The sequence below is a fragment of the Notechis scutatus genome, chromosome 6, assembly GCF_049901735.1.
Source record: "Notechis scutatus isolate UNSWTSFEM ecotype Mainland chromosome 6, rNotScu1.2, whole genome shotgun sequence".
Taxonomy (NCBI): domain Eukaryota; kingdom Metazoa; phylum Chordata; class Lepidosauria; order Squamata; family Elapidae; genus Notechis; species Notechis scutatus.
In genome coordinates, this window is record NC_142014.1 from 34,755,907 (window position 1) to 34,768,069 (window position 12,163).

General features: G+C 33.0%; 1 protein-coding gene across 4 annotated transcripts in view; it reads left to right on the forward strand.

The window, feature by feature from the left end:
- The window catches only part of USP15 (ubiquitin specific peptidase 15), a 62,282-nt gene that overhangs the window by 1,560 nt on the left and 48,559 nt on the right, over nucleotides 1-12,163 (forward strand). For 3 of the 4 annotated variants that reach the window (XR_015750047.1, XM_026667810.2, XM_026667811.2), the window contains exons 2-6: nucleotides 3,078-3,205; nucleotides 3,774-3,904; nucleotides 6,142-6,268; nucleotides 7,792-7,937; nucleotides 8,797-8,858. Coding sequence is in view for 3 of the 4 variants with exons in the window: in XM_026667810.2 (XP_026523595.2) it covers nucleotides 3,078-3,205; nucleotides 3,774-3,904; nucleotides 6,142-6,268; nucleotides 7,792-7,937; nucleotides 8,797-8,858 (594 nt within the window). In the remaining variant the exon portion in view is untranslated. Of the gene's footprint in view, nucleotides 1-3,077; nucleotides 3,206-3,773; nucleotides 3,905-5,703; nucleotides 5,767-6,141; nucleotides 6,269-7,791; nucleotides 7,938-8,796; nucleotides 8,859-12,163 lie in introns of those variants that run through there. The other variant, XM_087967944.1, reaches the window with a different exon arrangement.

Sequence of the window (12,163 nt, forward strand, 5' to 3'; positions counted from 1 at the left end):
TCCTAATTTTCCATTCATTGGCTTCTGTAGGAATGGAAAAAGTGCAAACTAGAGACTCACCAACATCCCGTTTGCAGCTCCAAGTGCACTCTTTTCTGAAAGGCTGGGATCATAAATGTGTACATTTTGGGTTTGCAAGGATATTAAACTTGTAACTAGCATATTGAGTCTTTGTGAAATACACATTTCACTTCTTAACATTCCTGAAGCCCTCTGCCAAAATGGGCTATGGTCCTGGCCACTTTCAGAGGTACAACCCTACGCATCCACAGAAATCTTGCTGCAATCCTTAAGCCAGCAGAAGTTGTATAGTCCTGCACCATACAACAATTGATTTTGCAGTATTCAATGAGGCCAGATTGGCTTGGAATTCACTTAATGACTGTACGTATTGTGGCAATAGGAAGTACATCCAGTAGAGAAATAGCAATAAGTAAAAATGCCAGTTTGCCTTCCATTGCCATTGATTTTGTGTGGTGAACTCCATGCAGATGACCGGATCCATCAAGTACATGAATTATCTTAAGTTTTTGAAAGTTATTTTGGTATTAACAATCTAATCATATACACTTGGAAATATGTTCTATGAATTTTACCTTTCAGTAACAGAATTTGAAATTAGAGCATTATTTTTAAATGTTAATCTGCACAATTCTTACAGTATTTAATGTCAAGTATATATTTTCACCAACACATACAATTGTTAAACAATTTGGCTTTATGTTCTTACATGTTGAATTCAAAGGTGTGCTCTATACTGCTCATATATAAAATTGTTGATGGGAAAGGAAATAAGCTTAAATTGTGACCGTATATTAAGTCTGTAAATCACAAATTAGTCCAACTTTTATAGATTTGAGTTTTGGGCAGAGATAACTGCCCAGATTCTATTGGAGGAAGAAAAATACAGCATTCTTTCATGGAGAAAAAAATGAATAGCTGAATACTTATGTTTATTTCTATTAGTTACATTTCTTCAAAAAGTTTAGAATGGCATACATCAGTATTTGGTTTTATTGATAACCATACAAGATTTTAGCCTAGGCAATTATTTACTATATACAAATTCAGTACCCTGCAATATTTTGCTATGGTACATTTTGTACTCCATATGCATATATACTTTGTAATGTACTCTAAACAATTTTATCTTGTTTCTAGCAGTATACAAGATATTGTACCCCCTAGTTACTGAAATTAGACCCAGGGTAAAGGCAGTTCATAATTATAACTATGTTTACTTGGTATTAAAGACTGAAAGATTCACAAAATTTAGCTAGGTTTTACTATATACAGATTGTTTCTGTGTGAAGTTTGGATCTCTCTGGAGGATCTCTGGACAGATGTTTTTAAAATGTCAGCTATTGTACCTTTCATTTATATTGTTATTAGATTTGGAAACGGATGTTTTGGAACTGAACCTTAATTGCCAATATTTAGAATTACCATTATATTAGCAATTGTAATTATTAGGATAATAAGAGAAATAATATGATTTTACCTTACTAGTTTTCAATATTTTCTCTCATTCCAGTTATGATATTATAATTTTATAAAGTTAAATTCTATTATTCACATGCTAACAAGTTTGGCATTTTGTTTTCTTTTATTATAAATAAAAAGCTTGTTGCTTGTAATGTGTCTTAGACAATTTACCTGTAATTCACTTCAATTTGTATCTTAAATATATCTTCCAAAAGTTTTGTTTCTTAAAGCTGTTCATAATTCTAATCCTTAATTTAAAGGTAATTTATTTCATTAATCTAATTTCCAGTCTTAAATCATGGGTGAATGAGTGCCTATGAAGCTTGAATTAAAATAACAAAGGTTTAAAAGCAGAATAAATCCACCTGAGTATTTCTAGATAATCTGGTATCGAAGTGATGATACTGTATCTAATTGGAGAGCCAGGAATAATCATGGAAGGCTTTGGCAGAAAATATTTGGAAAATTGGAATGTATTGTACTTCAGATTCAGAGTCAAAAGGTCAATGGGAATGGGTGTGCATAACATATCTGTTGGTACCTCGTTTAAAAAATTGCAGTTTTTCTCTGGGCTCCCACAGAGAAATATTTGTGTTAAGAGTAATTGACAGTGCGCCACTCCACTTTCCAGATGATCTCGTTGCATCCTCTTGATGCTCCTTAAAGTGCATGTTTTCCAGTGATCCACAGCTACAATGTGAAAAGAAAAAAAGCTGAGTTTCTTTAAGGAGTCACTGGTAACAGTTGTATGCCACAACTCATGCCACAGCTCCAGGCACTCATGCAACAACTCCAACTAGTTGTCCTAGCATGTCTTATTAGGCTTCTTTCCTTTTCTGCTTGATTTGAAATTTTTATTTGAATGCCAAAAAACTCCCAATAAACAGACATTTCAAATCCCCCCATATCTATGGCATAGCATAATTCATAAAGGAAAAGGAAAATTGAATATCAGTAGCTGATCCATATCCTCATAAACACTTTGATAAACAGGTTTAAGAACAGAGTGATATGTTCCATATGAGAACTCAGTATAAATGACAGAAGAGGAATAACTAGTTAACTTCTGAAAACCAGAAAAGGATAGAACCATTTCATCAGATTCCCAATTGTATTAAAGTAACCAATATAATGCAAGCAAAAAAAATTTTTATCACCTTGGTATGGCAAATGGTAATAGTGAGGATAACCTGTTTCGTTTGGTTTCAAATACAATATATCCAGAGAACCTAGATTTGCACGGTAGACAAACACTTGAGCAACTTGTCTAGCAAACACAAACTTCTGGATTTGTTTAGCTGCTACCTGTGGCAGGAACCAAGTAGAAGTGAAGCAATATCAGTATTTTCTTTTAAATTTCTACAGAATGTGGATTTGCTTAAGATCCTGCTTGGTTATAAAAAAATGTATGTCTAAATAGAGTTATATAAATATAGCACCAGAATTATTTATTAAAAATGTGCAAAGTTTTGATTACTAGACTCATGTCCTGATATATAGTGTCATCTATGTTTGAGAAACTATGTGAGAAATCATGCAGGTCTGTGGAATTGTTTCATATATATATATACATCTACCATGTTCTTTTGAAGGTATTTAGTGGATAGTCGTTGGTTCAAACAGTGGAAAAAGTATGTTGGATTTGACAGCTGGGACAAGTATCAAATGGGAGATCAGAATGTTTATCCTGGTCCTATTGATAATTCTGGACTTCTCAAAGGTAATTTACTTGTGTTTGCTATTTTAAAAAATTCTGAGATGTCTCAATATATTAATAAGAAAGTTTATTGTTGTAGTTTTCTTAGTGGCTTCACAGCCTGTGTCCTAATTCATGGGATTCAAATATTTAATTTAAAATCTACAAGAATATTCATTGCAATTAGTTAATATTTCTAGGATTTTCAAACTATTCCAGAATTTTCATAAAACAAGTTTCTGCTGCCAAAGAGGGAAAAATACAAATTATTTTGTATTGAAAAAGCAAAATAAACTTTAAACTTTCTGAAATTTAAAATAGAAGATGGAAATATATTAAAAGTTATTAAATTGAGGTTTCAGTAACTTGAATAGTTACCCTTTGTGTATCAAATATTGTGGATTAGTAGAATAGTATATTTCTAAGAATCTCTTATAAAAATATTTGGGGGGACAGTGAAATTCAGAAACTGGCTTACTTCCATCATAGATTAAGTTATATTCATTTTTTAAAGTTTCTCAATTATAATCTCAGTGTTTTAACAAATGTTCCATATTGGCTATAAGTAAACATGAATACTTTTTCCTCATAGATGGGGATTGTCAATCTCTTAAAGAGCATCTTATTGATGAGCTGGACTACATTCTTTTACCAACTGAAGGGTGGAACAAACTAGTTAGCTGGTATACTCTTCTGGAAGGTCAAGAACCTATTGCACGCAAGGTACCTCCTATAGTAAAACACTGAAATGTTAAAAACAGTATTTGGAACTTCTTTGTTTATAAGATCTCCCCACCCTCCTAAAAGAACAAAAATATTTTTCCCCAAGCCACATTGAACTTTATTTGAGTTAACTAGTTCTGGTATTAACATTTAAATTTGTTCACTGTTCACAAAACTCAGAACAAAGAACTATCCATCAAGTATTTCTTATATTAAAATATCAGTTATCTCAAATCCTAGCCTCGTTGTCATTTGTTTCTCCTTGAGTAATCCTAAAATATTTCTGTTCCCTGTTCTTTGACAATCTTCTGTAGATAAAGTTTAAATTTGTTCTTTTCTTGGTACAGCAAAGCAAATTCTGATCTAAGTGTATAGGTAATGCATGCTAATTTCATTTAATTTGCACTTTATTGTTTATGTTTCTTACCTGGTCCTTTAAGTCTGCACTTAACTTTTGCATGCCAGACTCTATGGAGCATTCTGCGTTATTAACATTTGATTTTTGCTTGTTGTAACAAGATATATAGCTGAAGTAGCTATAGATGATACATTTTATTAAGATAATTATTTGACTGTACTGTTAGTTGTAACATCTCCCACTTTTGTATATCTCTTCAATCTTCTTCCTTGTGGATGTGTATGGGTTTTTCCCCCTAGGAAATATTTCTTGAGGTAGCTTCTCTTTGCCAGTATCCATACAAGCTCACTGCAATAAGATTGTTAACTTAATCCTAAACAATCCATAGTTGTTCAATAAATATATGTTTTGAAGAGAAGTAATGTATATGCTTAAAATTTCAGTATTTCTTTATACTGAACATTTAAATGGCTAAAGTTAATGTTACAAAGTGTACCTATTTAGCTATGAAAATACTGGCCTTTTAATTTATCATTTTTGTCTGTGAATATTTTTTCTACTGAAATAAATAAGTGTGAATTCATATGCATATTTAAGTTCTTGATCAAAATACAAAACTTTAATATAAACTGGAAGTTTAATTCAGTGCTAAAATATAGAAATTATTTGATGGTAATTGAAATTTAGCTTATTGAGGACAATAATCATTTAATCCTAATACCTTTAATAAAGTGTGATAAAATAAGTTATGTTTTATAATATATAATACATAGATTATGTTTTGTAATGTATTCTATAATGCTAAGTTTTTAAACTGCATAACTGAGAATGTTATAGGTTACTGTATTTCTGCTAAAGTTAAAGATTTCTGCAGGCCATTTAAATATTTGTGCATGTGTGATACATGATTATGGTGGTTTCAGAGAATTCATAGATATTTTTCACCAAACATACTGTCACAATTAACAGTGGCTGATTTAATATGTTTTGTAATGTAAATTACTTTTTCTATAACTTCTTATGGCGACTTGTTGGAAATGTATAAACCTCTAAATGTCTAAGTATTCTCACTTTTTTCCTAAAGAAAAAGACAATAAAATCATTAGGAAAATGATTTTTGATGCTATAGATTTAATGCTTCTTTGAAACTCTGGCATGCACATGGTTCTATAACTTTAGCAATAATAAGAAAAATTTATAAAAATACAACCTTAGTGGTAGACCAGTAACCATACATATAAATATTATTTGGTGTTCAAGCTTTATATATTAAATCCAGCTTTCTTTCAAAAGCTAAGGACATTTGTCTTTTAATATACCCTTCCCCCTAGTGAGAATTCATTGATTCTGTTGCTATAGCATATGATTTCTACCAGTTATTTGGTACTTCCTTTTTTGCCTTATTTGATGAATCACATACCAAGCTGATGGCTATTTTCAGGACAGTCTACATGGCTGATTTATGCAGTAACAGCATAGAAGATCAGATGGAAATATACAAGAGGTGATTGTGAACATTCTGCTTACCTCAGTTTCCAAGTTTTGTTGGCTATTAGTAATTTATGTTGAAGAATAAAGTTAAGATTGTTTTCCTAAATAAAAATGAAATTAATATATCCAATTTCAAAAATATTGCTGATATCCAGTGCCAATAAGCTATTTATGTTGCTATTGTGAATAGTATTTTTTTTAAAGTAGGGTGTTTGTTTCATTATAAACCTATGTTTAAAATGGAAATTAAATTTTGATCTAATTTTCAGAACCTTACATGGCTTATAAAGCATCTAATTCCAAAATAAAGGTTGAACATCTGAAAATTGTGTATTATATATTTAGGAATGTATATATTCCATTCAGTTTTGATCTACTTATTTTCCAGGTAGTTGAACAGGGTATGTTTGTCAAACACTGCAAGGTGGAAGTTTATTTGACAGAATTGAAATTATGTGAAAATGGAAATATGAACAATGTAGTGACACGAAGATTTAGTAAAGCCGATACAATAGGTATGACCACTGAAATTTCTTATAACTATGTAACTAAATTACTTTTAAAAATAAGTTATTTGTCATGCATTGCTTCCATAAAATAATGTTATGGTATATCACTGTATTAACTATTGAGTTTGATATATTAAAATGATCCAAACATTACAATTTTAATTTTAGAAAGTATACTGCATGCACTAATTTTTCTAAAATGTATTATTCTTATTTGACCATAAGTGGAAAAACTTTCTCTAACATAAATGCAAGTACCTTAGCCCACAAAAATTAAATTTTCCATCTGAAATGCATAACATAATTTCTTTCAGACATTGCTTGAATTTCTACATAACACTAAACCAAGCTTTAGTAATTACTGTCCTAGCTTTTTCAATTCTAAATGAAGTCTAGAGCTCAAATAATTTTATTTCACTGAAACAAATGGCTGAACTTATTACTTAAAAATAATGGTGTGTAAAGGTATGGTCAACAATCAAAACCATTTGCAAACTTCTTTTAAAGTGTCTTTTTAAGTTCAAATTCTTTTTTGCTTGTAATGACAACATTGAATCAGCAAATTTACTCTAATTTTGTAAGAAACACAGGCCTGGCAGTCATAGAGATTTGTTTATATTATTTATCACATTTTTACACTGCAACATTTCCATTGGACTCCCTATGGTTTCACAGTAATACAGCATTCAAAATAACCTACATTCCAACAGAAAATTTAAAAAACAAGCATCTGTAAATGCTTCCAGAAAGACCCAAATACCTCCAGAAAAGCTCATTTCTCGATGAGAAATTATTAGCCCTAAAGTCATGGCTAAATCTGACTTCCAGTGGAGACCATTCAAGAGGATCAGCAGTGCTACAACAAAGTAGCACTTCAAGGCTTTGGCCCCTCTCACAACCCAGAAGTAGGTAAACTTCAGTTATTTTTCCGGACAATATCAAATAGGTTGGATTAAATCAAGCAGATGAACATGGTTCTAAAAGTATATCTAAGCCACATATATAAACATCAGCAGTTTACATTGCTCTGGAAGCTTATAGGAAGCCAATATAGAACACAGTTGTAATGTGTTCCAATTGACAAATGCTAAATAATAAATGGTCTCTAAAGGCAGCTCTACATAAAGTGCTTTGCAGTAATGTGTGTGAGAAGTAGACAGGAATCCCTATGGCAAAGTCCTCATAGCACAACCTCTACCTGTTTTTCAAGCAGCTGGTAGTGCTTCCCTATTAAGAGTCACCACTGGAACCACTTGAATCCCCCAATGAATAAACACCTATTATGTCTTGCTAAGATTCAATTTTAACTTTATATTCTCTCATTCAGAACTTTACAACCTTTAGACATTGGCAAGTGGCTATCGTGGGTTTTGCCTTTCATTGCAAATATTTTTAGTGATAATTTTGATACACATATTATATATATTTTATTGTGCATTTCTTTGCATTATTATTATGTGCCACCTAGGAATCCTAGAATTAAAGTACTTTAAAATAAATTATTTAGCAATGTTTTTCTGTACATGTAGATACAATTGAAAAAGAGATAAGGAAAACCTTCAGTATTCCAGATGAAAAAGAAACAAGATTATGGAACAAATATATGAGTAATACCTTTGAACCTTTGAATAAACCAGACAGTACCATACAGGATGCTGGTTTATACCAGGGACAGGTATGATATATATTTCTGGCCCTAAATTTGAAAATATAAATATTATTTATTTTGATTATGTTGACTGATAGTATGCTGCCATCTAGAACCTCCTGTTTCTTGTTCTCTAGGTCAGGCACAGGGCAGTATAGACTAACTGACTCTATTGGTGAACATGTGTTTGAGAAAGATGCTGCAAAGGTCATAATTAATTGTGGGCTTTAGATGAAAAGTATCTTTTTCATGACCATTGCAACTTTGAACAGTAACTATTTTCTAAGTGAGGTCTACCTGTATACCAGAAATGATACTTTACCAACATTCTAGAATGATTTAAATACAGTTTTTGATCTGAATTTAAAAATGTTAAAATGCATAATATTGGCATAATTGAAAAATCTATCATTTGTACATGCTTCAGCATACAGATAAGTATAGTCTTCAACTTATAACAGTTCATTTAGCGAATATTCAGTTACAACAGCATTGAAAAAAGTGACTTATGACTTTTTCACACTTATGACCATTGCAGCATCCCCATTGCCATGTGATCAAAATTCAGATGTTTGGCAACTGGCTAATATTTATGATAGTTGCAGTCCCAATTGATCACTTGATCACCTTTTGCGACCTTCTGACAAGCAAAATCAATGGGGAAGCCAGATTCATTTAACAACCATGTTACTAACTTAACAGCAATGATTCACTTAAAAACTGTGGCAGAAAGGTCATAAAATGGAGCAAAACTCACTTAAATGTTTCACTTACCAACAGAAATTTTGGGCCCAATTGTCAGAAGTCAAGGACCAACTGTAAATATAAATTATGCCCCATTGTTCTAAACTAAATGAAGTTCATGTTTGTCTCTTGTTGCATATAGGTATTAGTGATAGAACAAAAAAATGAAGATGGAACATGGCCTAGAGGTCCTTCAGCTCCAAAGTAAGTGATTTAAAGAAATTAATGCCTTACACTTAATGGACTTAGGCTCCTTTATCCCAAGCCTTCTCTATTTTGGAAGCAACATTTTTGTAATTCAGAAAGATAGTTTTGTGAAATTATTTGGCTTAAAACTGTTCAGAGTGAAAAATGAGTGTTCTTCAGGATGGAAATTTAGTTGTGATTATAACTTCTAAGAATTTTGGATTAAATTTTGAAATAGTATTGTATTTTCAAGTGTGTCACCACTATTTATGTTAATAGTTATATTTGTTGCATTATGATTATTGGCTGTCTTTTGACTTGTATTGTGATACAAGGACTGAATAATTTGTTATCCTCTCATTAGTCAAAGCAATAAATTTGACTCTTCATATATCTATTCTTATGTTGAGGAACTTGCTTACAGTAAAAAATTACAGACATAATTCAACTAGATTAGTTGTGTTATTGCAAGTAAAAATATAGCCATATGCAGAAAGATTTGCAAAATACATGTTCTAGAGTTTATTCCCCCCTCTACATTTTAGGCCAATCAAAATTTGGTTATTCTCTTCATAGTTGAAATAGGAAGACTCAGTGTTGACATGATTATGTCAACTTTCCTCATTTCTTCACACACACCCCCAATATCTGGAGGTATTCCATTAACCTTTCAAGGTTGTTCAAATCAGGAAGCAGACTGTATAAGATAACTAGGCTTAAGTTTTATTGAGAGGCTGTATTAATGGGATTGTGCAAATCTGTTTGGGTTTTTCCTGTCCTCTGTTTTATATCAGAGAATCAGGAAGTAACCACACTGAATCTCTCCATAATACCACCACCTTTTTCAGGGCTCAAGGATGCTTCTTTGTTTTTGTAACATCTGTTGTATATTTCTCTGAAGACCAATTCCATAGCTCTTTACAGATGTGTCCATCTCTGTGTTCTCTAGTGGGTGGCTAAAAGATATTGTGCCTCCGCTTCTAGTTCCATTTCTTTATCAAATGGAGCTCACAAGATTTCAAACATATCCACTGCTCCATTCTCCCGACTCACTATAATAAGGGAAGCATTCTTTATTTTTCCTTGGGCTAAGCTTTTCTTCGGCTCCCTTTCTAGCCTTTTTCTCCTTCCTCTTGACCCTGGGCAAGAAGCGGAAGGGTAGTATTTCGGTTGCATCAGTCACCCACTGATACCCATCTTTGAATAATTCTCTTATGTCTTTTGTTACTTCTACAATTGTTTTCATTCTTTTTTTCAACATATCCTCTCCTCTTTTGCACAGCCTGCTTGCATGGCTATCCAAGCTGATTAAGCTTGTATAGATTTTGCAAAGCTTTGGTTAAGGGAGATATAGGGAGTAAATGGGAGAACTCTGAAATGGGAGGAGGGGAGCAAAATGTTTTGTAGTAGATGTAAGTAGCTGTAGCTGGCCTGAAATGTTTACATCTAAGTGGTGGCATAAATGAATTTAGTCATAGGTAAAAGGTCAGGTTGATTTTTTTCCTGGTAGGAAAATATAGCAGTGTAAGGTGACATTGTTTTCTCTCTGTTTTATCATCAATCTGTGAATTATGAGTATAGGATTGATGAAGTTTAACATCCTATATATGAAATAAAAACTTTCAAAAAGCTGGCTATGAATTATGAGCCTCTAATAAAAATCAGATTGTGCAAATTGTAGTTCTAGACAACTTGAACAGATAAACTGTTTCATGATTGTAGAGGAGGCCACAGCACAGACTGAAATGGGCTGCCTTAAAGAAGACATCCATTATCACCAGAATGGCATCAGACCTTTATTGATAATCTTAGGCATTTATCTAAAGTCTAATGAAACTATGTCTCCTGGTTTATGAAGGAAAATAATGGGATAGTCTACATAGTTTGTTTATTAGAAATTTGACATGATGACAAATGTAGGGACAAAATTCATGCCTTGACACCAACTCTGCAGTACATGGCAAAATCATGGCAAAGGGAATAGATCATTCTCTATACTGTAAAAGATTCAGCCATTAGGTCGGTGATTCTTCTTAACAACTATAAGATGTGTGGACTTCAACTCATAGAATTCCAGGAATTGAAGTCCACATATCTTAAAAGTTCTCAAGGTTGACAAACACTGTGTTAGGTTGTCAAGTCAAACATTTTCTCCTCAGGAAAAAAGGGATACATACTTGGAAATAGTGGGGCAATCCTCTCTTTTCCCAATAAAATAGTGATAAGCAGGCAAAATTCTACTGTAAGAGTAGTTATGTAAGCCTGCACATGTATCCTGCCTTGTAGAAAAATGGATTTTATCAATAAGAGCCGTGGTGATGCAGTGGTTAGAATGCAGTACTGCAGACTACTTGTGCTGATCACCGGCTGCCAGCAGTTTGACAGTTCAGGTCTCACCGGCTCAAGGTTGACTCAGCCTTCCATCTTTCTGAGGTCAGTAAAATGAGGACCCAGACTGTTGGGAACAATATGTTGACTCTGTAAACCGCTTAGAGTGGGCTGTAAAGTACTGTAAAGCAGTATATAAGTCTAAGTGCTATTGCTATCTGCTATTTTAATTCCTGATATTTCTTGCTTACTATTTATTTAGATATTTTTTCCAAAATGCTTAACTTAATGATTAGCTATTAGGTGGCATAGTGGTTAGAATGCAGTATTGCAGGTTAACTCACTGCTCATTGCCAGGAATTCGATTCTCACTGGCTCAAGGCTTCTATACTTGCTTCTGAGATCGGTAAAATGAGGACCCATATTATTGGGGGCAGTATGCTGACTCTGTAAACAGCTTAAACAGAGCTGTAAAGCACTAGGGAACAGTATATAAGTCTAAGTGCTATTGCTTCTCCAAATAGCTAATTACTGTTTTACAATTGTCCCTGAGAATCTCTATTTTGCTGGTAATTAAACAGATATTTGAACCTGGCTTTCATTCCTAAACAGTTGTGCCTGCAAAAATTGTGTTTTAATGTGATAGATATAGAATCAATGCTGTTGCTTTGCTATTGAACATGCTCTCTGGGGTTGCTGGCAGTAGAGGGCACAAGTAACCCCTGAAGCACATTTTCAGAAAGGGAAACTAGATCAGTTGAAGAAATTATTTATGCTTACCAAAGAGTGTAGGATCTGACATGTTGATGCTGAAAACATTTTGTGTTATCCCAGGGCTTCTATGAAAGTTACTGTGAGCCCTGGATCCATCTTGGGACAGATTTTCAGGGCTGCCACAGCGGGGGATAGATGAGTTGTGGGAATGGGAGAGTAGCAAAGGGAGTATAGCCACAACAACATTATTTCACAAGAGAGATCAAGGACTAGTTGCTTAC